Raw genomic sequence first — 27,546 nt, forward strand, 5'->3', positions numbered from 1 at the left:
AACTTTTCTTCTGCAGATAGATTGCTAAAATGACCTTTCCCTAAATTCGGTTTAGTGACCCCTACATTTAAGGGAAATATGTTTTGTTCCTATCTCTAAAACAGGAAAAAAAAATCAAACAATGTGTGCAGAGTCATGAGAAAGAAGATTTAATTAGATGTGCAAAGTTCTAAAGATGATGAAAAATGTGCTGAGATTAGATTTGGACAACTGCACTTCAGTAGTCAAGTCTGCAGAAAACAAAACAAACCTGAGCAACTAAGAAATTCTTTGGGGGTAAAAAAACACCACAAGCTGTTTTCTGTTTCCCTCTAAATTAAAATATAGGTCATCTTGCTTTATTGCAATGGAGTATGTCAAATAGATGGTATCTGTTGGGAGAAATTTTCACTACTCATGCAAGGTCTCATTTGTTTGGGAATTCATGCAAATAATTCCATCAACATTAGTCTGTAGACTCTTAGAGCTTCAGGAGACAGTTGGTTAGTTCACCTTATTTCATCTTGTGTGCATTATGGGCAATGAGGATTTTCAGTCACCACCCGTGTTGAGCCCAGGACAGTGTGTTTTTAAAAGATTCTGCAGTTCAGGGAGACAACTTGTCTTGATCTCAAGGTGTGGAGAGCTGGGGAATTTGCTGTTTCTCAAAGTCATCTCTTCCAATTGCTGTTTAGATTCACTGTTCCAAACTGGTATTTTGTTTGCAAGTAAAACTTTTCTGGGTATCCCTTTCAGCTCTTCAAATGCCTCTCCTGCTGTGCTAAGAAATCTTCCACTGTCTTGTTTTTCTTTCCAGTGGAATCCTTGTACACTGCATTGTAGGCACCTTCCAAGTCTTTTACTGACAAACTGAACATGCAAGTTCTTGAATTCTCCCTCTGGCCTCTCCCTGACCCTCTTAAGGTGTTCTGCCTGCCTGCCTTTCTCAGCTGGTGTCAAGCCCAACATCTCAAGTCTCAGTGACTGTAACAGAATTAGCTGCTTAAGTAAGGAAATTTTCACAGAATCATGACCAAAGCTGGTAAATCTTGGATTTGGCTAAGTAGGTATAACATCATTGGCTGCGAGTCCCTGTCGGATACAATGGGAGCTGGACTGTGCCTCTGCATGGGCACAGCGTTAGGAGAAGTGTAGTTCAGCACTAGATGCTGCCAAGTCGTTTAGTTAAATTTGATGCAGTCAGCCAGTCTGCATTTGGCATACAAAGAAACTGTGCACAACTTGCTAAAATGTAATCACTGAGTCACATCACTGAGCGCTTAATCTCCAGGAAAGTTAACTTTTTCGGCACAGGGTAGATCACATCAGCAGGATTCTTTCTTATTTATTCCCAGGTGCTGCTAATGCCTTCTGCTCCTCTTGAAAGAGAAATTGTGGGCAGTGCTGTGGGAGCTGTTTTGATGTCATTTCACGTTGCTTTTACACACGCATCAAAAATGCAAAAGCACAGCTTGTTTACTATAGCTTGACAAAGGCACAAGTACACTTAAATCAAAGAACTTGCCAATACCAACATCTGAGTGTGCAGGCTTCGTTGTTAGAGAGATCTTTGGGGGTTTTATAACATGGTGCTGTGTAACAAAATCCTCAGACACCACAAATGAGGCTATTCCCCTCACTTGGCAGGAGTCTGTTAAACGACAAGATTTTCCTCTGGAAGCTGTGCCAGGAGGAATAAAATGCAATGAAAAGGGCGTGCCAGTATTTACTGACTGCACAGCTGCACTCACAGGCAGAGGTACAAAGTCATTTCTTGAAATGCCTCCTGTGACAGTCAGGCTCCTGCTCAGTGTTCTAATTTCCTTGATGCCCCCTTCCCAATGCATGATGATCCTTTGAAACATCACTATTTATTCAGTTGACAGTTGCAATGTCAATGGCAAGGAAAGATGATAACTGTGTTGCTTTATAAAAATAAGTTGGAAGTGAAAAAGTAGAAGTTCTTGTTGAGTTTTGAATTGTCATCTCTCTGTTCTATCCTAGGAAGGTTTTCTCCATCTGACAACCCCCAGGATGACTTTGTATATTCAGGTCATGTACATTAGATCATCTTCTGTTCTTCAACATCAATGCTTTTCTCTCAAATCAGCAAGGAAATGGGAAGACTCTGTAGCCTGTAAGGCAACAGTGGTATTTTTGCTTCAGTCACTTGATTTGACATTTCTTTTTCAGAGACTCTGTCCGAAAAAAGCACCCCTTTCCTCCCCATAGTCTCTTTTGACTCCAAGTAGCACTTCCCACCTGTATTTCTGCTTGTTTTCTTTTATATTTCTAAAGCATCATCCTGAAAGTGAGAATGGGCCTAATGGAGGAGTTCCTTGTCTTCAATTCTGCTTTGGATCTAAAAGGCAATAAAGAAGATTTTCTAAATCCCCTCTTATCTCTGTCACTTTCAAGCCACTCTCAAACAAGCAAGGCAGAGCACTTGTAATTAAACCCCAGGCAGAATTTCTGACAACCTTCAATGTCCACAGGCATTCACTATCCTGCAAACTTCTTCCAGACTGTTCAGACTAAAATTGAAGTACTTACATGGAAGGGGGAGAGGAGATGAGGGAACTGAGCAGGTGTGACACAACTGCAATTAATCATAGGAGATGTTTCATCTTTTTCTTCACTTTTGGGACCTGTGGAGTTTAAACAACCAAAATGAAAGCAGAGGGCTCCCAACATAGTTGAGAGTATTGTGTATGAGGTTTCGGTTCACCTGCAACTAGACAGTCATTATCTGCTTTCAAAACCCTGGCAGCTTAGCTAGCTCATGCATCTCTTTCTTCAGGAGAAGAAAAGCAAATCAAGCTGCATTTTCTGCATTATCCAATCCTCGTTTTCAAAGTAGTGGCAGTTTCAACAGAGAAAAGCAGTTACTATCTAGCAGGTAGCCAGAAAGAAATACAGATAATTTCATGGACAGCTTTGTGCTTATTCAAACCCTTCCTGCCAGGGAAGCAACAGAGGTTTAAAATGACATTTGTAAATGATGTGACAAAACAACCATTTTCTTTCCTGTGGGTGGTGATAGGGTTCTGATTACAAAGCTCAGCTCTGAAGGCACAGCACAATTGAATGAGAAATACTGTGCTTACTTCTTTATAGTTCAGAAGAGTTAGTTCAGGACAAAAACATATTTTGTATTATTCTGTGTTTTGGAAAAACAACAATCCAGAAATCTCTTTTTCTTTTGTCTCCTAGTGACTGACCAGCTCAATTTTCTTAATAAATTATAAAGAATGGAAGCTGCTGAATGCTGCTGGTGCACCCCTGTGTGTCCCAAGGAGAATATGTTCAAGATTACGATGGCACTGAGATAATAATAGTAATGATGGGTCGAAATCACAGAAGGGATCAGACTCTGGAGCAGCTGTGCCAGTCAGTGAGAGCATCAAGCATCTGGTGAGGGTATAGATAGCCCATAGGTGTCAGGTGTGTAAACACAGTGCGTGTTTCTGTGAGTACATAAATCCCCAGAGAACTGTCTATAAGAGTATCAGTGCCTTCCTAACAGCCTGCTAATTGTTTGCTGGTTTCTATTGATCTTTAAATTTCATAACGTCAAGATCAATTTCCTAAGTAATGCCTCTGCATTTGTATGTAGAACCCAATATAATGTTTGATCCTGGGTCATCTTGTCTGGGACTGACAACATTGTAAATGTCCACTGATCAATATATTCCCAAATAGTGCTTTAGTAATGATACTTCTGGGAAGCGGATATATGTCTCATAAAATCAATGTACACACAGGAGCTGTTCTGAAAGCAAAGGAAGAAGGGCCCAGTTTACCTTCCCTGACCCTCACATGCCCATCTGGTCCCTCTAGAATTGTGGTTTTTCCCTGGGCCTGTAAGAAATACTATGCCTGTATTTAAGAACCAGAGTATTTTCAAAAAACACCTTGGTGGGCATTCTAATAGAGTATGTCCAAAAATTCCAGTTTGGATTAGACAGTAAATTCCATCACACTCCAGTGGAGGTGGTTTGCCGTAATTTTTCTAACCAGTACTGCCTGTGCATGAGTCCTTCTAGGACTTCTCAGCCACCCAGTCTAGCAATGAAGAGACAGGAATCAGTCATGACTCCTTCCTTAGATTCATTACCCTACACCAAGCTGAGAGCACCTGATCTGACTCCCTGCCAATTCTACTTCCTTGAGGGAAACTGAAACATGTTACTCTTTTCTATCACTGATAACCCAAAGAGTTAAAACAGAAGTCAGGCTCCAAAAATGCATGAGAGAGTTTTAATATATATCTAAATGCCAGAACAGTCTTCAGGCACTGTTGGACATATCTTCATACTTGAATTAGATCACTGAACTTGAGTTTTCTCTATAACCAACAGGATAAAGCCAAGTATTCTCCTCTATATCTCTACCACAAGGAGGCCAAGCATTTGAGCACCAGTCTATGCAAAACATACAGTGGGGTCCCACAGTGCAATCCCAAGAGGAGGCATTGGCACTTTTCCATCTTCTGAAGCTTCAGCAGCATCAGCTTCTCAGCAGAGAATATGATTTAAAGCAAAATTGTTTCTGCCTTTCAGCTTGAGACTGTGCCCAGCTCTGGGTGGGTTGGTAAAGTGGGTGAAGGATAAGGGACATGTCTGAAACATCCAAGAGCGTCAGGGAAGGATCTAGGCATGGTGTTGTCCCAAACTGCCTCTTCTGCTTGTTCCCTGCTTTGGACATAATGGTTTGTTTTTCAGCTTTTCAATTTGAGAAGTTCAGTAAGATTTGCAAAGGGAAAAGATGACCCCAGCCTGTTCTGTGTGCTTTATAAAATGTACTATAAACCCAATCAGATGCTGTCATTGTAGCATGAAGTTGTTCTTGTTTGAGATGGAAGCTTTGGGGTGCACTAGAGGACAGGATGGTGGCTCTTGGTCTCTACTTGAGCTTTTTAGTCCCCTTTGAAGCTCTACTGCCTTGTGTTTTTTCTTGCAGTAAATATCAAAAGCCAGTGTGGTTCTGGCTGATATCATTAAGATAAGAAATAGGCAGTTGTGTGCTGAGCAGCTCCTGCTCCCTGAGGTCACAAAGCAACCTTAGCAGCAGCCTGCACTACCACTGCCTGCCTGCCTGCCTGCTGCTATCCCTTTTAATCCCTTCTGTCATTTGGATACCCTTGCTGAAGCCAACAGACTTAATCACATCAAGTTTACCTCAGAGTAACACTTTCACTTCTCCTCTTGGGGCCAGCACTGTGGACATTTGTGTCCAGAATGAATCCTGGAATATGGATATTGTTTTAATCTCTATATGCAAATGAGCCCCACCACCACCAGATGGATGTTCCAGTTGTTAAAAGTCTCTGTGGAAGTTTTGTAGAAGCTAGGAGGACAGTGGCAGCAATGATCTGGCTCTCTGCTTTAGCTGTCTGAGGAGGTGAAATAACAGCCCTTTGCTCATGATAGGGAGGTAAGGTTAGAGTGGGTCAAAACTTTTTTTCCTCAGTCTCGTGCAAAGAGGAGGATCTCTCAAAGCAATGATAATTGGACATAGGCCACACTCTCTCTAAATGATAATATTTTTTCTCTTTGCCTTTTTAAGTTTTAGGTAAGTCTCTGTTAGGTTTTGCATGTCAGTACCCGGATTGAATTGGAGCATGGCTTTCTGGCTTCCCACGGTGATAGAAGCATTGCTGCCATACATAGCAAAAGGCAGGGATGCATCAAGAAAGACAAAGCTAGTTTCCTTGGACTTGAAGACCTACCTCTGCGAGAGGTTAGAGTGGCAGAAATTGGACATACTGCAAATGCAGTAAAATCCTTTTTTTTTTTTTTCTTCCTTAAAACCAAATAAGTTTTCAGAAAACAAGGATCATAATAACTGGTCACTGGCTGTTGACTTGACTGAACAGGCATAACTGCTTGGATTGTTACCAAGGGCTCTGACAAACAGGGTAAGCGCAGGGCGAATTCCCCCAACAGGAAGTTGATGGATACTAACGATAACTACGAGAAGCAGTATGTCATCTGGTGACACACTCTGTACAGGGTTAGTTTCTCATTACTATAAGCCAAGTCATGTAGAACTTGTAGTTTGCCCTTTACCATAATTTATATCCACTGGGGCTCTGAGCAGATTCATAAAAAATGGCAACCAATCCATATCTATCATGTTTTATGTTTGGGCAAAGAATATGGATATTACTATTTTTAAGTTTCATGAAATATCTGCTCTTATATTCATAGTGATAGATGACTCTGCCAAAGTTTTAGTTTAAGGTGGGTTAGGGGCAGTGTACAGAAGGGTGGAATGCTAAAGAAGAGAAGGATGTTGAGTACAATTTTTATTTACTGAGGACAAAGAAGTCATAAACTCTTCTTGCCTTGGAGGAAGTATATGCAAAAGACTCTCTGGCATAGCCAGAGCTATCTGTAACAGGATAATATTTTCTACAAGGCTTCTTAAATACATTTTGCCAAAGTAAATTGATCCTGACAGAAGCCTTCCTGTCACCATGATGTTCTCTCTTGATCAGGGCCTTCCAGCTGTGCTGAGATTTGCCACATTTACAAATCTCTCCTGGGAACAGGACGCAGTCTTTTGATATTAGATATCCAAGTGTGTAGTGCTGTATCTATCTTCTAAAATACATTTACCATCAAATATAGGGACTGCAGATAGCTTATAACTACCTAACTGCTGCTTTAAAAATACTTTGTCACATAAGTATTTTCTCCAGGAGCAGAAAAAATAAGGTAGAAGATTTCCATTTGCTTACCTTATTAATCTGGTGTTCTCTTTCCTTCTTTAAAACATTCAAATAAACAGCACTAAAAAAATCTACAAGCCCTGGGGAGGATGGTACAGACGTGTTACTTGCAAGCTTCTAAAAATGAGGTGCTGGTCTCTGCTGTAGTGCCAAGGGGTGCACAAGGCTATCAACCAGCCCACAGAAGAGGAGGGTAGATGGCTGCTGAGTGAACTCTCTGCTCTCTTTGTGTCTTCAGTGCTACACCAGAGCTTCCCTGAGCAGTGGATCAGAGACCATTCCCAGACCATTTCCCATTCCCAGACCTCCAGACACTCAGCCTCTTTCCAAATGCACTCTCATTAAAGCACTAGCTAATGGGCACAGGGTAAGGGTCAGTAAGAGCACCTTTATGAGGAGGGATAGGCAGAGATGGCCATGATGACCTGTTCTATCCTTAAAAATCTCTGATGCCTGCAGAGAGATAGCTGCCAGTGCAGCTATCAGAGGAGCATTAGACAAGTTAACTCCTTGTTGTTAGTAAAGCCACACAGAATTAAATAGCAGGAGAGAGATTCAGTTTTCAGCTTGAATCATATTGGCTTAGAGAGGCAGCATGCTATGTGGTAGACTCCTGCAGATTTCCAAGACCTCTTTTCCTGGATCAACCTGAGCATATTCATGTTCATTCGTTGTTCTCTACTCATTGTGTAGTTTCACAGACTGTGGCTGCCATTCACATTTTACACCTCAACATGGTAAATTCGGGTCAGTGTCTCACAAAGCACAGCAGTAATGGGGTTGCTCTACCTGCAGTTTCTTAGAGAAATAATCAAGGCAACATGCAACAGCAGTGAGTGTCCTTCCACTGCTGACATGGGGAATGGGCAGAAAACCCCAGTGTTGACACAAATAAAGGTCAAATTTTTGCTTTCTTGCAAAACACAATGTGAACAAATTAAAAAAAAAATTGGCAGGTTTTTTTGTTTTGTTTTGTTTTGTTGGTTTTTTTTTTTTAATTGTAGAACAGTATCGTGCCTAGCACCCTAATCTGGGAAATGCATGTTTTCGAATGTAGTCTTCAAGTCTTCTGAAGCATGTAGCATCTACTTTGTGAGTATTAGCAGGAGTGAGACTTTTCTTATGCAATTTTATCCTTTCATTTTTAAGAAAATAAAATTCTGCAAGGCATCATTTAAAGGATTAAGGGATTTTCTAGCTAAATCTACTATTTGTGTACTGCTCTAGGATAAAAGCATGAGTTTACTTGGGACAAGAAGTAAGGAACAGTGCATTGTTCCGCAAGACTAGGACGAAAGTATAAGGCCACATCCTCTGAGGCTGGACATCTTGCTCTAAGGAGAAATTGCATTTCACAGAGTAGGTGGATGCTCCTTAGTTACACGATAGTTAACTATAGATATTTAGCTGCAAAACCTCTTACAATGCAGTCAAGCATGCTTTTCCTCACTGCCTCCTGAAGCATGCTAGAAGCTAGAAGCTACCAGTCTGTGGTACAATGGAACCAGGCAATTGCATCTGTCTTTGAAGCAAAGCCCATAGCTTTCCCCTTCTTTGCTCTCCTGCATGGATGAGTGGTAAGGAGCAACCTTCTGGCTGTAAAAAACATCAGGTGAAGTAGAGACTCTGTCCCAAAACAAAACCTGCTTGCTTTTGTCTTCCTTCTCTGTTCCATAGCCAAATGGCTGTAGGCATGAACTAGGCATTGTGTGCTTTGGTGCTCTCAGAAGTGCTCTCAAACACAGACTGTTTCTGTAGACTGACATCCTGAGATGCCATTTTTAAAACACTAAAATTTTAAATACCAGCAGTCAGAACAAAATGGAGTTTTGGCTACCAACCCTCAATCGAAAGAGGCAGTGGCCTGATTTGGTCTGCCTGAGTCAGGACTGAGATTCCGAATCCCAGCACTAGTCACTACCTTTTAAAATTTAAGCATCACTTGTACTGACAAATTGCTTTCTTAAGTGAAAGCCTGGTATGGAAACAGCTTGCTCGAATTCCAGCAGGAACAGGGGAAAGAGGTGCATCTTGTGTGCCTGTAACAGAGGATTGAGCGGATGATTCATGTCTCCCAGTCACTGCTTATTGTAAAACATATGTTGGGCTCCTGGCAGGTGTGGAGATGTGCCTATAGATAAGCCTGAGGAAGATCTCAGGGGCAGAACCACACTTTTGTGCTGTTCAGGAGATGCGGGGGTTCAGGTTGACACCTGCCCCAGTGCTTTACCCCTCTTTGGAAACAGATTGTTCAGTGTAACAAACTCTGGAGGAAATGAAGAATAGCACCAGCAGGTGAGTCTGTGCTTCTGCAAAGCAGAAGATTCAGGTGTTGTACCTAAAGAACCTGGTCAGCCCTGGGAGAGTGGTTTCCATGGTTAATTTTCTCTTTTTTGTGCTGCTGATTTTTCTTTTCATTGTGTTTGAAATTGGGAACACTTTGTTCAACATTAGTAGCCAATGGCAATAAGCTGTAGAGATGAGACTTTGCAGAGATACAGGGCAGGGGGAAAGAAGAGGTGTGAGAAATTGAAATGACAAGGTTGTATTGGTGACTAGTGATGGGGAGGAAGGAAATTTTTACCTAGTGTGCTTTGATGAGTAGTTAGAAGAGGAGCCTGTAGTAGGCAGGAAAATCTTTAGAGGCTGAGTTCGCATGTCTGGAGCACATGTGGTGTAAAACAGAAGAAAATTTAATAACTTCTGTTGAAATGAGTCTCTTTGGGAGATTTTTATTATCCTGTTTTTCAAGTTGGAGACATCTGAGCACATTTTCATCTGGGAGGGACCCAGTATCAACTGCTGACTACATCTCTGTGCCTATGCATGGAAAGTAAGCTACTAATATGACTCACAGTGGTTCCATCTGTCACCTGTGATCACAGCAGGTCTCACTACTCAGGGTTTTCATGTGAAATTGAATTCACTGAAAGAGTGATCATGTGTCTGATATCTTACCATCCAAAGTCTGTCTGCAACCAAAGGCTTTATTATGTGAACTGTTCTCATAAGGCTTCTCTTCCTATTCAACTGTGGTCCCAAAGTGCAAACAGTGTATTTTTCTCTTTGGGAATAAAGATTTCTTTTCATTTTATTAAGAGAATACTTTGCCATCACTGAAAAACTAGACTTTTCTAGAAATCTAGCATATTGAAAATGAAAATGTTGGAGTTAAGATACTTCTGATTGAGCTAAAATGGGTCACATCATGCTCTGGAAAGACTTGTAGTGTCCTTGTACTTCTGGTGTTTCAGTTACCCCAGCTCCTATTTCATAGGTTGAGTGATGTATTGGAACAACTGTGCAAAAAGGTCAGCTTTCCTTTATACAGGGGTAGATGAGGAGAGAGAGACAGAGGAAGAGTCTGAGGATGGATGGATGGATGGATGGATGGATGGATGGATGGATGGATGGATGGATGGATACACACCACCAGGTATCTGCAGTCCCTGATACAGCCCACCAACCCCTGCAAAGATGCTGGCCCAGCAGATTAGTCCTGTTTACACCCTGCCAGACGCTCAGGTTGTCCTGCCCTATGAGCCAAGCTGGCTCACACTAAAGGCTAGTGACCATCAGGGTGGTGACTTGTCACCTGTGAAGTGCCTCAGGGTGGCCAGGAACAGAGGAAGGAAAAGCACAGACAAAAGCAGGGCAGGCAGCAGCATTCTGTTGGACAATTCACACAGCTTTGATTGCATTTGGGTTTGAGGTTACATAAACCATGTCTTCATGTAGTCCAGAGTGAAATTTCTTTCTGTGAAACACACTTTCCCCAGGCACTGGTGAGGCTCAGGCGCTCAGATTTGGTGGAAGTGCAACTCAGGCTCTGCGTTTGCTTCTCTGCACAGTTGTGCATGTCAGCCTGGCTTTCACTTCATTTCCATGTGAGCAAGCAAAGAGCACCATCACAGAGGCTCTGAGCAGCTTGCAGATGACTTGACATGACAAAAGCAAAGTGCAGGGTGCCAGCAATCAGTATCTCCCATAAACTGCCTGTCACGTCTCCTCTCTTTTGCATCTAAAGCCAACCACAAAAGTAGGGCAGACAGTGTCAGGGGGTGAGGCTGCTTGGGATTCCTTCTTCTGGTGGGGCAGGCCCACTTGAGCAGTGGTTGTGCACAGAAGGGGTGCACTTTCTTTAACCCATTAAGAGAAGATGTGTTAGCTCGAGTGCCTGCCCAGCATAGTGGCAGCACAAGTGGTCCAGGTCCATGGGCTGTGAAGAGGGGAGGCAGGAGATGGTGGCTGGACCACCAAAGGCCATCCACTACTCTAGGAAGGCACCCCCCACACCCCAGTGGGCATTCCTATATAAGGAAAGGGGTTTCAATTTACATCTAGGCATTTTAGGAAGTTTACATAGAACTTTCCATACCCTTCTCATAGTAATTGGCTCAGTGCCAGCACAGAGGCGTAGATTGTGCTTGGAAAGCGTAGCTCAAAGCCTGCTGATGATATCCTCAGGCCAGGGGCCAAATAGCCCACCTGAACTATTGAGTACTAAAGAGAGAGAACAAAGAGGCTCAGCACCTTTTTGGGGTGTTGTAGCAAGTGCATGGGACCTGTCCCTACACTGTGCTTGGCTTTTCTCTTTGTTTTTGTATTATTTTCTTTCCTTATTAAAACCTTTTTGATTTTTCAAGACATATCAGATCATGCCGTCTCGCTAATTGGTTTATGCCATTTCTCTGCAAGGGCTAGACCCTCAGAGGTATTGGGAACCCCAATACACTACCCCATGCTCTGCTCCAAGCCTGTGGGCAGCAGGCTACTGCTGTGGCATGGCTAATCCAGCCAGACAGCAATGATGGGGTTCCCCTGGCTGTGTCTTCCCTGGCAAGTCCAGCTCAGAGCAAATTCACTGCCAGTGAAGGGTTTGCTGTTCCATTGGCATATGGGACAGATTTTCCTTCCTTGTCTAAGGTGACAGCAGCTGAAGAGCAACCGTCCCCTGCCAGCCCCTCTGGAGATGTGTGGCCTTCACTGGCACTACCCCTTGCACTGCTGAAACTGAGCTTGAGCCTATTTTGGTGGAGCACAGGCAAGGAGCTCCACTCTGGCAGCCTTGGGAATGCCAATACTCCTCCTAGGCAGGGCAGGCATAGTGCCAGGGTGACTGTGCAAGCAGTCCTCCTCGGATTTAGGGAGGCCACAATGTGTCCCTTTTATTCTCACAGTTGGGTGTTTCACGAATCATTGCTCTGGGGTGTGAAAGGCAGCTGAGTTTTACCTTTCTGTGAGTGGGGGCCAGAGCTCTCTGAGAAGGTCAACAGCTCCAGCAGAAAATCTGTAGGGGTCATTAAATCTAATAGGGCTGAAAAACTAGTACTACGGGAGTCAATATAACAAGTAATTAACGTCGTTTCTGCCTGTTGGGAAAATAAGAAACAATCAGCAACTCACTGGAAAAAAAAAGGGAAAACTTCAACTTGTTTGCAAACAGAGCTGTGTTTCTGTGTGCAGCTCTCTTTTAATAGAGGGTATCATTAGTGGGACTGAAGCAGATTGGGAGTGTCTGTGTAGCTAATTTATTTAGCACTTGGGAATAGAGAGGGTTATTGGGTCTTTTTGGCTGATAACTACCCAAGGGATCCTGGTTTTCAAAGTGCAGTGTTCTGCAGGAGTCTGTGCTCATTCTCTGAGCTCAGCTGTGAGTTTATCCTTAGTGGGAAATAGGAAATGACACAGGTATAGATAGCACAGAGCACAAATCTGTTCTAACCTTCCCAAAGGAGTGCTGCTTTCAGGCTCTTGCCTGATACCTGCACAACTCAGTGGAGGGAATGGTTTCTGAGAAATACCGAACTGAAATGGAGCAGCTGTAGTATTTAAGGTAAAATATTAAGAGGCCTTCAGTGAAATGCCAAAGTACACAAACCACACCCAAGAGAAGAAGCTTTCTATCCATTCCTGAGTCAACCCAGATGTAGTATTGGAGATTCAAGCTGTAGGAGGGCTGATCTGGACTTAACAGCTGAGGGGAGAAGCATTCAGTCAATTCCTGACAAATGGAACTTATTGTTTTTCTGAGCCCTAGCCCAAAGAAGAACAAATCAGCTAAGAAAGGAGTTATGGTTTTGACAGAGAAATAAAAGAAATTAGCTCAGACATATTAGTTCTCAACAAGGTAGCACAGAAGACAATTTTCCAGAGAGAAAATTTTTCCCAGCCTTTTTTGTCTCTAATACTCAGCAGAATCAGCAGAAGACCTAGAGAAAAACATCTCTGATTTCAAAGAGAAACAGCCCCCTCAGGGCAGCTATCAACTCTTCACAGGTATCACCCTGCTCTGGGAACCCTCTGCCAGCATTCCCCTGGGTGCTGGAGTGGGAAATAACAGCCAGGCACTTCCTTGTTCATGTCACCCTGTGCTGGAGAAATAGTGTCCTTCCTGAATTTGAAAATACATTCTGGACAACAGCAGGTTTCTTCTATTTGTCTCTATTTGGGTTTGCTACATGAGCTTTTGAGAACATACGTGGCATCAGCTTTAAAAATCCTTAAAAGAAACATTGTCAGGACGTTGGGGACAGGGTTTGCCTCAGCCTGCTAGCTGCAGGTACAGCTTTATTCAGTGCTCCGGGGGATGGCAGATGCACATCTCTAAAGGCCAGTCCTTTGGTCTTGCTCCTGCCCATCTGTGTGCAATTAGACCATCACACTTCCAGACAATTGCAATTACCTGGGTCCTTGCTTCATTTTGAGTGGTAGCAGGAGCTTTCCCAGGGGAGAGAAGATTAAGCCTCTAACCTTCTCCAGTTAATGCAGAGGTGAAGGCCACGTAAAGATTTCTGGCACTAGAACGAAAGCTCAAATAACACTCTTGACACCGAAGAGGCCAAGGTTCCACATTAGACCTTGCAGGGAGCAGCTTAATTTCCTTCTTGGCACTAGCACAGCTAAGAAAAGAGATAAGCAATAAAGAAGAGCAAAGCTTTTCTCTCAGGATGGTTTTTTTCAAGATCTTGCTCTGAGCTCCTAAGGTAGTGCCTTACATCCAAACACCACTGTGGGCAAGATGGGCGTGAGGAGCATTCTGAGGCTCTAGGACTCTATAAAATCAAAGCTGCTTTCTGTGGGATCCAGTTTTGTGTGCCAAGTGCTCCGGCACAGCTGCTTCCAGATGCTGGAGTAAAGGACAGGCTGGAATTTTTATCTGGGCCAGACAGGGGGGTCACTGCTGGGGATAACAGGGCTGACAGCGCTGTCCACATGGTAGGCAAAGGGATCCTGCTTCATGATTCCCCTTTGGGTTTGAAGAGCAAATGGTATTTTTGAGATAAACCACATAGGTTTACACTAAATTCTCAGGAGACTGCTGTGAATAAACATGTGCTCATAACAGGGCTTTCACAGGTGGAAATTCACACTGAGTTCCCCACAACATGGTATGTAGCTTCCCTCTTCTCAATAGACTCCAGACTCTAATTCATAACTTCTTCCTGTGAGTCTAGAGAAGACATGACAAGCCTCTCCCCAAGACCTGGTAGGGGAATGTGGGTAGAGATGAAGGAATTTATTTAATAGGCTTTGGGGGTTTTATTCTTTCAAAAAAAAGTTTCTTAAACCTGCCTATGCTTTGTATATCAGACTGAGGTCTAAAGATCTCTTGCTCTGCACCCACTTTCATCTCAGTATGCCCCATTAGTACCATTTGCCAAAGCCTTGGGGCCACCTGGGAAATTGCAAGGCAATGGGACCAGCTCAGGGTGAATTTGTGTTCCCCTGTTTCCCAGTGTAGTCCCACAAGCACATGAGATGTGGACTTTGCCTTATCCCATGCTGGTGGTGAGTAGGACCAGCTGGTGCCATGCAGACAGGTCTGTATCTATAGCTTGCTCTGGTTTCAGTTGCCCCCTCTCAAGGCAGAGCTGGCTCCTGCTCCTCTGCTGAGCCAAAGGCACTGTTACCCTCCTTCTGCTGTCATCAGAATGCCAATGTTAGTTCTTGCAGAGACATCCTTCCTTCCTTCTTTGTTTATCCAGCAGAATTTTGCAGTTGTTGAGTGATTTCACTGCTAAGTCTTGGAATTCCCACATTTCTCTGCAGGCAGGTGGTGTCTCATCAGGGAGAGTTCCCCTTTGCAGAAGTTTCAGCTTGGGTCAGGGGGGAGGGTTGTTGTTTGTTTGTTTTAATTTTTGGAGTGTTCTGAATTATTGTCAATCAGCAGTGTTAGAATAGGGGTAACTTAGGGGGGTAACATATGGGGAAATTGAAACCATGGGTTTTGCCTTCACTGTGTGCAAAGATTCAGTGGGAATAAAGTGATGGAGTAGAATTTAGGACTTCTGAGTTACAGCCTTCATAGTTTGGCACTCACCTAGGGAAAAATGAGACTATTAGATTATTCCTGTGCAACTAAAATCTCATTTAATATGTGGTTAATGTGAATACCATCAATTGAATGCAAGTCAAGAGGCTTAGGGTAAATCTAAGTCCCCACTGCTAATAGGTTTAGGGCAATTAGTGCATTGACTTCTGTAAATCACATCTGTCAGAGAAAAAATAACAAGGTCTTTTTCAATGTGGCACATGGCTGATGTGATAGATTGTGTGTCAAATAACTGAGCACAAGGAGATGTCACTATATCTTTCAAAAGAGGTAGTTTTAACTCTGAGAAGTTGTCTGAATTTATAACATTTGTTATGAGTGTTGCATCATTAAGTCCCTGTTGTAGGTCTTATGTCCTGGTTAAAAACATTCTTAATTAAAAAAAATCTTAATTTAATTCTTATTTTGTGGGAAAAAAGCTCCAAACATCAAAAACCAACCAACCAACCAACCAACCAGGAAAAAAATTATGTAAAACTGTGAGTATTCTGTGTGATTGACATTTTTAAAAATACTGTCCACTTTATTGTTATTTGTTTGGGGTTTTATCATGACTTTTTTTAAAAAAACAATAAGGACTAATAAAAATGTGCCCTTAAATTTTTACAGATTGTAAGAGATTGAACTTCCCTGTTAGTTCTTTATTGGACAACAGATGAACAATATTGATTTACTCAATAAGCAAAATACAGGTTGTATTTATTGAACTGTTTTACTTTCCTTCTCTTCCTGAATGTTATTTGTAAATTTAAATAAATGATAAATGGGAATTATTATTTACTGGACTTAGCTTGTAGAAAACATTGCTATGTGGCTGTTGTTTTCCTTTATATTTTTTTTTGTCAATATGGTCTTTCTTTTGAACTCACTGTTGCCCTTACTCAGCATGGCACTTTAATATGTGCTTAAATTTAATTAATACGGAGCCCTCTCCCTATTCAGCAACATATTTGGGCATTGCTGAGTTTTTAGCACACCAGTCAGTTGTAGGTCCTCATTTGGGTACAAGCTGATCTCAGTGGCTGTGCCCCTGTTTGCCCCATTGTGCAGGGAAGTGGGAACTTGGGTCGCCTTCTCACCAGCCATAGCAAGTCCTGTCCCCTGTGGATGAGAGGCCACCTGCACAACTGAGGCCAAGAGAGGTGACAGTTGTGGTTAATTCATTGTCAGAGGGGATTGACATCTGTCCCTTCATCCCCCTGACTGGGACCCTGCACTGCATTTGATTTATGTTAGAAAGGCTGGGAAAGCTGGAGAAATAAGAAGTTTGCAGCAGTTGCTGCCTCTTGTGTCTGCGCCCTTTTCTTAGCCCTCCCATCCCTTTCTCCTGCACTGTCAGGACCATGGTAGCAGAGAGGGGAAAGGACTTGGCTACCGTCAAAATACCTGCATCAAGGTGGTATTCTGTTAACCACACTAACTTTTCTGGCCCTACATGCCTGCTGCAGGGCACTACAGAGAAATTAGTAAGCTATTCAGGGAGAACTAGGTTTTTAATCAATATATTTATACAAAACTGAAGTCAGAGTCCATTCAGACTGTCCAAATTTACAGAGCAACATACAACATGATTTAAACTTCATATCATGGGCTAATTAGGAAATACAGTAAACAAGCATGACAAAAGGGCTCAATCCCGTCTTTGCTCAGAGAAGTTTATTATGTAAATCCACTTACACGGAACTTATTACCCATAATTTCCAATTCATGCACCTACCCTGCCTAACAGTGAGAGTGCTCATCCTTCCTCCTCTGTCAATTTGTGAGTGTCCCCTGTGTACTCCTTGCAGGAAATATGGAAGTGTCAGCAGTCTAGTTGCTCTTGGACCAGCTTCAAAAACTTTTGGGGCAAACTGATGTTTTATATCCTCCAGCCTGGAGTTTTGGTCTATACCATTTTCGTAAGTTAGTGGATTCTGAGGGAATTGCAAGACAAAGGATAGTGGCAAAACAGAGACAGCAATTTGAGGTGATAATAGTACATGAGGTGGTAATGATACATGGTAGCCTCTGTCTGGCCACCTCTCCTGCTGTCTTTGACCTCATGGTGCTGCTCCCAACAGATATCTGGCCTTAGCATGAGCTGTGGTAGCCAAAACCTAAGCAGGGGTTGAGTGAACAGTCACAAACTGCATATGAAAATACCCCAGCTGACTCTTTAGATTCAGACATACACAAGTGTCACTTTGTTGTCCAGGCAGGGCATCCATACTGTGAAGCAGAAGCTTGCATTTGCATTATTCTTTCTCAGTGCTGAATTATCCATTCTACACTCAATGTCTTGGGGGTGTTTATCATTCTTTTAAAAGTCAACGCAGAAGTTGAAAGCGGTTTAGTGTGATTTCTTCAGCCTGCTGCTGCCTGCAGCTGGTTTCCTTGTCAACTTTGATTGTACCCACTGCCTCCTGAGTGGGGACTCACCCAGATATGTGGCTGGAAACCCAGTACCTACTCATGTGAGTTCAGATTTTGGCCACATTGGTGGCAATAGTACCCAGTCAGGATGGCCCCTCCATGTACTTTCTTTACTTTGAAGCCAGGTTAACCTCTGGAAAGAGATGCTGGATTTCATCTTTCTTCTCCCCAAGAAGATCCAGATGTACTTGCTTAGGAAACTGAAAGGTAACATAAGCATGTCCAAAGAAAATTAAATTCAGGGACAAGCTTGAGAGCTGGAACTCCTGAAGCTGGCAAGAAGCTGCAATGTGAGGGTAGGATCCTCCATCCCCTCTAGCCAGCAGATTGATGTGAGGAGACAGGAGCATCTCTTTGTGGTCCATCTCTCTGTAGCTCAAAGAAGGAGTTGGCTGTTCCTCCTTATCACCGTGGGACAGTAATCTAAGGAAGCAAATGTTCCCTGAATAATTCCTGCTCTTCTCTCAGAGCAGTGCAAGAAATTATGGCTGTGATGAAATGAGTCCATGCCTGGGCCAGAGAGGGATGATTTGTTCCAATTGCACTCTCTGCTAAGTTCACCTTATTCTGGATGTCACTGCTCTGCTGCCATTGGGCTGCCCCAGCCCTTGAACCCCACCACCATGGGGACATTTTCCGAGTACCTGCAGGGCATTTCCCTTAAATAATGTTTCCGTGTCTCAAAATGCACAGAAATGAGATTTTCAGAAGGACCTCAGCATTGAGCACAAATTAAAGCCAGCACAAGGCAGCTGTCAAGCTGCTTCTGGAAATCCCACTAAGCGTCTGTCATCATTGTAACTGAAAAGCTGAAATCCTTGACTTTCAGTTACACCTAAGCTCTCAGTGACTAAGATTTTAAATTCTGACCCCAAGGCAGTTCTGAAAATGGGATAAAGGATTTTACTGGATTTAGGTAAGGTTAACTTTTTTTGGGGGGGGGTTGGGGGGTGAGGCAGGAGAGGTAGCAGTTGGGATGTTTTTCTGGATTTTTTTTTTTTTAAGAAAACTGCTCTAGGTGTTTTGGCTTTGATTGATTCATTTTTGGAACAACTGATAAATTTTTATCAGCAACATTTCAGGCTTGTGTGTGTTTTTTAGTTTTGTTTTTCTCTCTTTGTGGGAGCTACAGCCAATAGCCAAGCCCACAAGCAGCCCTTGCAGTGGGTCATGATTGTGTGATTTAAATTAGCAACAGTTGGGGCGTATGGAGTGACAGCAAATGCATTGACTTGTGTTCTTGGCAACAAACTGTCTAGAGGCTTAGTTGCTTTGTTTCATATTTGAAGTTCTGCTTGCTGTTAATGTTATTTTTATCCTACTTTTTATATATGCTATTTGCTCACTTGAGTGAGACAGAAAAACACAAATATCTCATGGCTGTGTGTTTTGTTATGTCTCAGGGCATAAGAAATAGGAGCAGAGCAAGAAAGAAAGTTAAAATTAAGATCGCAAACTACACAAGATCAAAAAAAAAAAAAGAAGACCTAAAGATAGATCTCTTGCATTTTCTCATTTTCTTGTCGAGTTTTTACCAGTCTTTTTTCTTTTTTTTTTCTTTTTTTTTCTTTTTTTTTTTTTTTTTGGTTGCCAAAGAAAGGTCTTATATGAGTGAGGAGACAACTTACTCTAAGTTATGTACTGCTGCCATTTATTTTTTCTACACATCCTTACAGCTGCCAGAATATTACTGTAGTAGTGGCTGTATGTGCAGCTCTTAGCACAGGGCCTTGCTTAGGGGAAGAGCACCTCCTTTAGTCTTCTTTTAGGCTTTTTTTAAAAACCTGGAGACTAAATCTAATAAAATATGTATATTATATGGGTGTGCTTTCACATGGTCTTAAACTGTTATGAAATTAATGTCTGGAGGCTACTTAGGTTTGATTTCACTCTGAATTTATCTTATTAAGAAAATTATTATCACTATCCCAAGCAGGTTTCTTAATTTTCTTTAAAATGCTTTCAGTTCATTAATTCCTGGCTGAGCTTTAATTATGCAAATGTTTGGAAGGCTCATATCCAGTCATGAATCTACTGGCTGCTGGAATAGAGTTTTGAAATATTATAGAACCTTCTGTAATTATGGGTTTTTTGATGAGGAAAAATAATTTGGTTTGAGTATATTTTAATTTCACTGGATCCAGTAATTCTCAAACTAGTCACTGAACTTCATGAGACTTTTACCTAAATGGGATAACATGGTTTAGCACACAGCTAGGCCTGTATTCTGTAGAATATCTAGGTAAAAAAAAAGAGGGAAGAGAAGCCCAGGTACAGTAATTAACACTGTCTTTATTGATATTGTTGAACAAAAGAAAGCATGGAACTTCTGATTAAGGGGTACTGGGATATGGCCAGGGGAAAATAAGAGATAATGTACCTGTGGTTTTTGTGAGGGGTTGCCTAAATTCAGCAGTGGGTAAATCTGTGAAGAATTTCAGTGCCACCAAAGCAGATGAGAGGAACAGAGGCTGAAGCCTCTGATGTGTGAGTGGTGCTGCAGAGAGGTGATCGGCTGTGCTGGGTGACAAAGCAAAGCCCAAGCACAGACTCAGCTGCCCCTGCCAGATACTCCTGACCGCTATGGGACAGTGGTGAGCCCTGGGCAGAGGTTTTGTGCTTAGCAGCTGAGCCACAGGGCTGGGCCTTGATTGCAAGAGTGACCTTGTGTGGGCACTATTTACTGCTGTGGCCAGCCTCTCATGCCCAGCAGCAGCTCAGCCTGGTGTCAGCATCAGCCAGCCAAGGCAGGGCCGTGGTTTGGGCTGGGCTGCAGCCCCTCAGTCTGCTGCTGGCTCTGCTGTCACTGCCCAGGACAGGAGAGCAGCTCAGAGTCATTGCAGGGCACTTGCAGACAATTGACATTCTCTGCTAACTGCGTAGAAGCTACCACACACACACACAGAGATTGTTTTTCATGAGTCAAGGTCTGTGTTGACCCTGGCATTTGTTTTGTGGATAAATTGCAGGCATAAGCTCCCATATCTTCTTATCCAGGATGTCCTTCTGAAAGAAAAGGAAATGTGTTCTTTACTTCAGGGTTGTATACAACCCAGCCTGCCTTGCCAGGGGAATTTAAATCACTCTGGTGCTCTTTGGCCACTTTCTAGCACTTGTAAAGCACATTAGAACAGTAATGTTCTTGTCAGTGACATGGTGATTTGCCTTGCAAACCTCACAGCCTGGAAAGTCAGCTTTGATTCTACAGACAGCCTGCAGAATGCACTTACTGAGAAGTGCTAAGTAACCTGCTTTTCTTGTCTTCTGTCTCAGCAAATGAAAGAAACAAAGCCCATGAAGTGCCTGCAAAACATCTGCATGTCTCGAGTGGGAAGCTGCTCATTTGGCAGCACTCAGAGTTCTCTAATAGACTTACAGGGAAAGAGACACAAGCACTATTATCAGAGAGGAGCTCCAATATGCAAATACATATAAGGGATATACATATAAATACGTATAAAGGATCAGAGGGGCTTGGAGTGATGGAATGACCTTCTGGTGGCAGCACTGCACACTCCTCTGTCCTTCCATGTGTGCAGCACACAGCCCTGCAGTAGATGAAAGCAGTGGATTAGCACTCCGTTGGAGTGGAAGATGTAAATCTAGCTAGCAACATGTGCAGGTCTGATTTTGGTGTTGCTTAGTACAAAAGGAGGCCTTTGGCACTTTCAGTCAGTTCTGCCACTAGTTGGGAAGGCTCATCTGCTTCAGTTCAGGCTCGTTGAGGGCAGTATTTTATCTGGCAAGAGAAAAGGAACAAAAAAATTGTATTTCCAGCCATGGGAAAAAACAGCACCCAGGGATTCAAAGACAACTTTGGTTTCTTGATGGGGTTGCTCTGAGATGGTATGCTCTGTAAGTCTGATTTGCTAGAAGTATATTCTCTGATGTGGGCTTCAAAGCCACAAAATACACCTGCCTGTGCAAAACAAGTGAAGAAGAACTATCACTCTGCATTTAAAAAAAATCCAGAAAAACACCTTGGCATAAGACAGATGTGAAGAGCCTTTGTCTTCCATGCTGGTCAGTCATCCTGCCTTGACATTTAAGTTTTTAAAGACAGAACAACTTTTAGGTATTTTAAGCTTCATTTACTTTATGCTTGATGCATGTCTCACTCAGAAGAAGCTGTGCGGCAGAATTTTTGATTCTCTGTCAGAGCATGTTGGCCCTGCATTAAGCACATTCCGAACTATTCCTGACTAAATTCTTTTGCAGACCCTTTTTTCATCATTAGCCAATACTCCTACCACCATGAGGCAGCTCTCTTTCTTGAATAATTGCATTTAGGTGGAATTTTCTTTGCCAGAAAAAAAGTTGCTTGCATGTATGGCAGAGTTCACACAGATTTACTGTGAAAATGGACAGGTGAAAATCGCACAATAGGATTTAGCAATATTTTTTTTTTACTGCCAATGGTTGTGTCTTATCAGATGGGAGTTTGCAACAGCCCTGCTTGACTGGCAAGGTAGGGAGAAAAGCTAAAGCAGCGACCTCTGCTGAACCTGCTCTTTTACTGTATCAAGGTGACCCCAGCAAAACAGAAGACTCAGTGATGTCTGCAAACAAGCTTTTCTACTTTCTTTCCTTGATTCTTCAAACACTCTCTTTACTGTAGATTCATTAGAAATTCACTAATAATTTTCTCTGTTCTTTAGCAAATTAATTAATTAAGTTAAAAAGGCATCTGAAATGTCTATCTGATCTAAACAGAATCCATCTGTAAATGGAAAACTTTCAGGATACTATTCATTCTAGGAATTTTGATGTTATTAATTAAATGATGCAAGGGGAATATTTCTTAATGAGACCATTAGTAGTGGAACTACTGAAGGTCATGCAGAATAGCAGTAATGATGTGCAAAAGTTTGGGCCTTACCCAAGATGAATTGTTGGAGTTACAAATTGCCTGCCAGTTCCTTCTTCCTAGAACTGTGGCTCAGTGTAATTTTGCATGGCTTGGAAGCTAGCCCCAAAACCAGGACCTGCAAAGGGGCACTGTCCATGCTCAGTGCCTGTTTCTCCACATATTCAGGGATACATTTAGGGACTGCAGAATTCAGCCTCATTTTTAGTATTGCGGTGTTTGGAGGAGAATGTAGTGAAACATGCCATGTTCCTTTCCGGACGGGAATTGGTTGGAGTTCCCTGAACACCAGAAGTAACAGGTTGCTGCTGTAGCTGTGTGGTGATACAGCGGGAGAGGAGAAATTTCCCATACATTTCCATATGGAGGCTTATTTTGGAAGTTAAAGTGGTTCTGCAAGGAAGTCAGTGTTACCTTTCTGGTGGTGCCCCACTTCCAGGGGCAAAAGGAGTGATGAGAGTTATAAACCAGAAGCTATTTCAGACAGCTGCAGAAGAGTGATATATCCTTACCAGCGTGAGGAGTATAGAACTGCAAGTGAGAGTTTGAGTTTTCATGGGCCCTTGAAGTATCTTCAAGCCCCGAGTTCTTTCCACTTCAGGACAGATCAGGTCAACCCAGACCTGCATTGTTCTGCTACTGAGATAAAAATTAGTTATTCCATGAGAAAAAAGTTGTTTATGCCACTCTGTGATCAGTGATAGGTTTGCAGATGAGATGGACTATGGGGTTTTTCAGGTGTTGCTGGTACCAAACTTTGAGCTGAGAATATGAGCTCAATCCAGATTTTCCTGTTCATGGTGTTAGTTTATTTAGCTTTTTTCCCTGATGGCAAAGCTAGGAAATTGATCTGCCCAGGCACATTCAGAGCATGCAGGTTGTCATGGTAAAGGTTCCTGATGCTTTATATTAGGTTTGTTTATTACAGAGGCTACCTACCAACAGCTGGGGTTTTAAAGTTTTCCTATCTGTGTAGAAAACCTCTTATTTGTTCAAACCAGACATTATTACCTCAGGGTATTTGCCCTGCATGTATAGAAATCTTACCTCACCTTGGGATATTTTCATTTCTCAGGGCTTGTTTTTTAAGTAAAAATCCTCTGATTTGAGGAAAAGAACATTCTGTAAGATATTTTGCCTGTAACACTTAATGTCCAGCATGGTGTGCCAGGAAAAGGGCAAATACTGTCAATGCTGATGGGCCTCATCTATCCCTTTTCTTTTTCACATTGCTACAATGTCTTTCTCCATTAATATCAAGCATGGGTTGAGCAGCCACATGCTAGGAATCACCAAGTGGTATTTGAAAAGATGTGTATCGTGACTCCAAGGCAAGCAGCACAAAAGACCTCACACCATGTAAGCATTCAGCATTTTGGGAAAAGGTGAGGTAGATACAGCCAGGGGCTCCAGTTGGCCCCTCTATGTGGAGGACACACAGCACCTCACAAGGTTGAGTGAGCTTGTAGTGGAATTAAATGTCTGCCTAGAAGTGTTTCTGACTCTTCCTCAGTCTGTGAAGTTTGGAACTTTCTCTGATGGTTGTCAGTGTCGTGGGATGTGCAGATAACTGAATATCCACCCCTTCTTCTCCCTTGTATGTCTGCTCTAGTTGTGTAATCTGCCAGCATCTCCATGTGTTCAGGGGCCAGCTGTGGTGCCAGAGTTCATCGTGAATATGGAGATAATGAAAGAGTCTGGAAAACATTTTCAGGATAAACATTTTCCATTTTTGTCTTTTGCTATTTAAGAAACAGAGACTCAAGTGCCGCCTTTAAATCTTTTCTTGCTGTTTCCTAATGTTTCAAAAGGACTTGTAATTTTGGATCTTGACTTGGAAACAATTTAAAGGCAACTGATTTTCTGTGTCTGGGAGTGCTGTGCTTCCTGACTAATCAGACTCTTTAGACATGTCTTAAATTGGGCACTGAAATAATAGACAAGTGCAAGTGGGTGATTCAGCTCTATGGGGGTTTAGGCAAAGGCACGTTAACACACAGCTCTGATATGCTCCAAGTGTGTACACAGCAAGTTATCACTCCTGGGCAGACAAGAGGTGAATGATTAAGGCACAATAACTCAATCATGGGAAACCATTAGTCCATGCTCAACCAAGTGGTGTGCTCCAAATAAGTAACCTCTCCTTGAAAAGTGTAGGCCTGTTCTATTTCAGACAAGAGAGTCTCCTGCTGACACGGAGAATACCTGACATAACAAAACATTTCTTTTGAATACAGTAAAATTGATTAATCAGGCTTTCCAGGCTTGATCGAAGCCCTGAAAGGTTCAGTAGGAGTCCCCACTGACATTAAATTAGGACTGTTCTCCCACCTATGTTGCTGATTCTACGCCTGCTCCATAACCCAGAGCAGCTATGTGAAGTAAAATAGGCAAAGAAATGTGGGTGCAGCAGCTGTTTGTGCATACCGATGAAATGGGCATGGTTCTTCCAAATTTCCTGACTTGTTGGAGGTTTTTCTGATTGTTTCTCGGGTTCTTTTTGTTTGTTCGTCTGGTTTTTCTTTTTTCCATGTTCTTTTTCTCTCTTCTCTCTTTTTTTCTTTTTTCTTTTTCTTTTCTGTTTTCTTCTGCAGGTAGACAACCATCTGTCCTGGCAGTGTAAGCACAGTCTTGGGCTACCTAGAACACTTAAAGCTGTAACTGATCAAAAACCCAATTAAATGCTGAATTCTTGAAGAGAAAAGAAATTTAGCATATTTCCAAGATTTATATTTTTTTTTTATTCTCTTTTTTTTTTTTTTTTAATTAATGCATCTTTGCAGAGGCGAAGGAAAGAATTCTTTACTCTGTTGCTTGAATAATGCTTTGAAGTTTGGTCCTTAGCCAAAAGCCTGTTGACAGTAACATCAGTGTTGGACTGACTGGCATCATGCATTTCTCGGCTGTCTTAGAAAGCTCTCTGAGCGGCTCACCAAGGCTTGATTTACATTTGATTTCTGTCTAAGTGAGGAAGGAATTATTCCTCTGTCCTTTTATGGGTGGATAAGGAGCAGTCATTCAGTGATTTACCTGCCTTCTAGGGACAAATCTCTAGTCCTGGTAGAGATCCCAGGAGTCTGACAAGGAAAGCACCTCTTTGTTTTTAACAACCAGTCTGGTGTCACCTTATGTTGCCACCATTTCCATACCTTCTCATTATTCATGTACTATTTTTCTCAGAAAAATTAAATTATAGATAACCTCAGAGTTTCATTTTACAGCTATTTCCTGTAGATGCAAATCAGCATCACTCTTTTTCCCATAGTTTATATTCTTTTTTTTTTTTTGTTTTCCCCCTCCAATTTTTCATAAGGAGGTTTATCTGAGCTGTTGATATTCCTTATAGTAAATTATCTCACGAGTAAATATGACAAAGTCTCTAATCTTCTCTCTTCCTTTTGTTTCCTCAGGAAATCCACTGACTGTGGCCTGCAAAGCTTTCTTTGGCTTCAGTGGAGAATCAGGCCCCATGATCTACTGGATGAAAGGGGAAAAATTCATAGAAGAATTAGAAGGTCACATTAGAGAAGGAGAAGTCAGGTACTTTTTGGATTATTTGCTATTAGAAATACTGTATGTCCCACAAGCCTGTTGGGTTGACAAGTCTTTAATTGAAAGTGGAAATAATTTTCTGTCTAAAGAGTGATGGATGACTTGGAGCCAGGGCTGTGTGAGTTGCTCCCTCTCCTCTGTAGTGAGTACAGTTTAAAGACAGAGTAGCTTGTGTGTGTGCCTGAAAATCTGTTACCAAATTCCTCGATGGCTGGTGGCTGAGGCATCTCCTGAGTATTCCAGAGGTTGATTTTATCCCTGTGTGGGAATGGTGCTGTCCACTGCAGCCACCCCATGAGACCTGCCTCGGCAAGATAACAGCCATTTCAGCACCACGGTTAATCTGGAAGATAGATGGTCTCCTGTCAAAGTCACCACACTTTTTTCTCTTCTCCTGAACGTGCTGTGTGTGTGTGAGACAGCTCTCGCTATGCCTTACCCAGACCCTTCAAGAGGCAGTGTTTTTTCCTCCAGGCTTAACACATGAGGGAGAAAAAGGAGTGGCCGTTTCCAATATCCAACTTGTGCTTGTTTTTTCCCAGGTGCTGGTTATCACTTGATGTAAGTTGTAAAGAAAACACGCTTGTATCCCCATGAACTTCCATGGCATTTTCACCTAACAGCAACTTATTCTCTTCCTTAATAATTACCCAATTATTGTTTTTTGAGCAAAGACTAAGTTATGGTTTTACTATGGGCAAGGTGGTCTCAGCTACTATAGATACAATGAATATAGATTTTGATACAATGAATATGGATCATAAAGAAAGCCAAATTTTTTTCACTTTCCAGTGCACATTTTTTAATCTTGTGTCTGATTTTTTTGTTTCTTGTAAAGGTGATTTTGGAGAGCAAGTGCAGAGAGGTCCCTGTGCTTTATTGCTTGATCAATAGCGTGCCATTATTATCAGCCATTAAGCCACGAGTTATTAAGATACGCTTAATTGCACACAGATTATATTTATCTTATATTGCCATTGTACGGTCCTCTTTTGTGCTTCTGACCACAAAAAGCAATTATTGGAAACTTGTGCTGTTGTAAGTAATCAGCACTTAATGACATTGTGTTCTCTCTGGTATGTATATTTATGAACAGAGTGATTTTGGTCATGTTCTTCCTTTGCATCAGGACAATGTGAGGTTTGTATTTGAAGAGTGCTCCAGCTTTAGCATGGTTCTAAACTTTTCCTTTATGTACATTTATTAGTGAAACTGAGTTTGGAAAGGCTGTTACTTGTCCTTTCTTGGGCCATCTCATTGCACATTCATGTTTCAAATAAATTTCTGACAAGTTACTTTTCTCATTCCACTGAAGTGCTTTGACTCAGTTTACAGACCCTTCACTATTCAGTGAATCTTCTCTTCAGCGAAGCTACATATCACATACCTAATCTCTGTGATCACTGCCAGCATTTAAAACAGCATTTTCCAAAACATACTGCATAATTATCAGCAGTGCCCCAGTCCATCCCTTTTTTAATTTAGAAGTACCTATGGCAACTGAAGTGGTAACTTTTTGCAAACAATTTTGTGCCTGTAAAAGCTCTTGTTTTTGTGTTCCACTGCAGGTATGCTGCTTCAGGGGAACTAAGCAGCACTTAGTTCTGTCAGTGCCCTGAGGCAGCTCACATCTTCCACCCAGTTGTATTTTTTGATGTATTT

General features: G+C 42.2%; 1 protein-coding gene across 3 annotated transcripts in view; it reads left to right on the top strand.

Annotated features, from left to right (window-relative positions):
• IL1RAPL2 (interleukin 1 receptor accessory protein like 2) overlaps nt 1-27,546 on the top strand; it is a 369,460-nt gene that overhangs the window by 316,203 nt on the left and 25,711 nt on the right. For all 3 annotated transcript variants that reach the window (XM_066182041.1, XM_066182040.1, XM_066182039.1), the window contains one exon: nt 25,743-25,872. In XM_066182041.1, the coding sequence (XP_066038138.1) occupies nt 25,743-25,872 (130 nt within the window). The remainder of the gene's footprint in view (nt 1-25,742; nt 25,873-27,546) is intronic.

This window comes from Chamaea fasciata, unplaced genomic scaffold (assembly GCF_029207755.1).
Source record: "Chamaea fasciata isolate MVZ Bird 193981 ecotype frontalis unplaced genomic scaffold, bChaFas1.0.hap1 SCAF_4, whole genome shotgun sequence".
Lineage (NCBI taxonomy): Eukaryota > Metazoa > Chordata > Aves > Passeriformes > Sylviidae > Chamaea > Chamaea fasciata.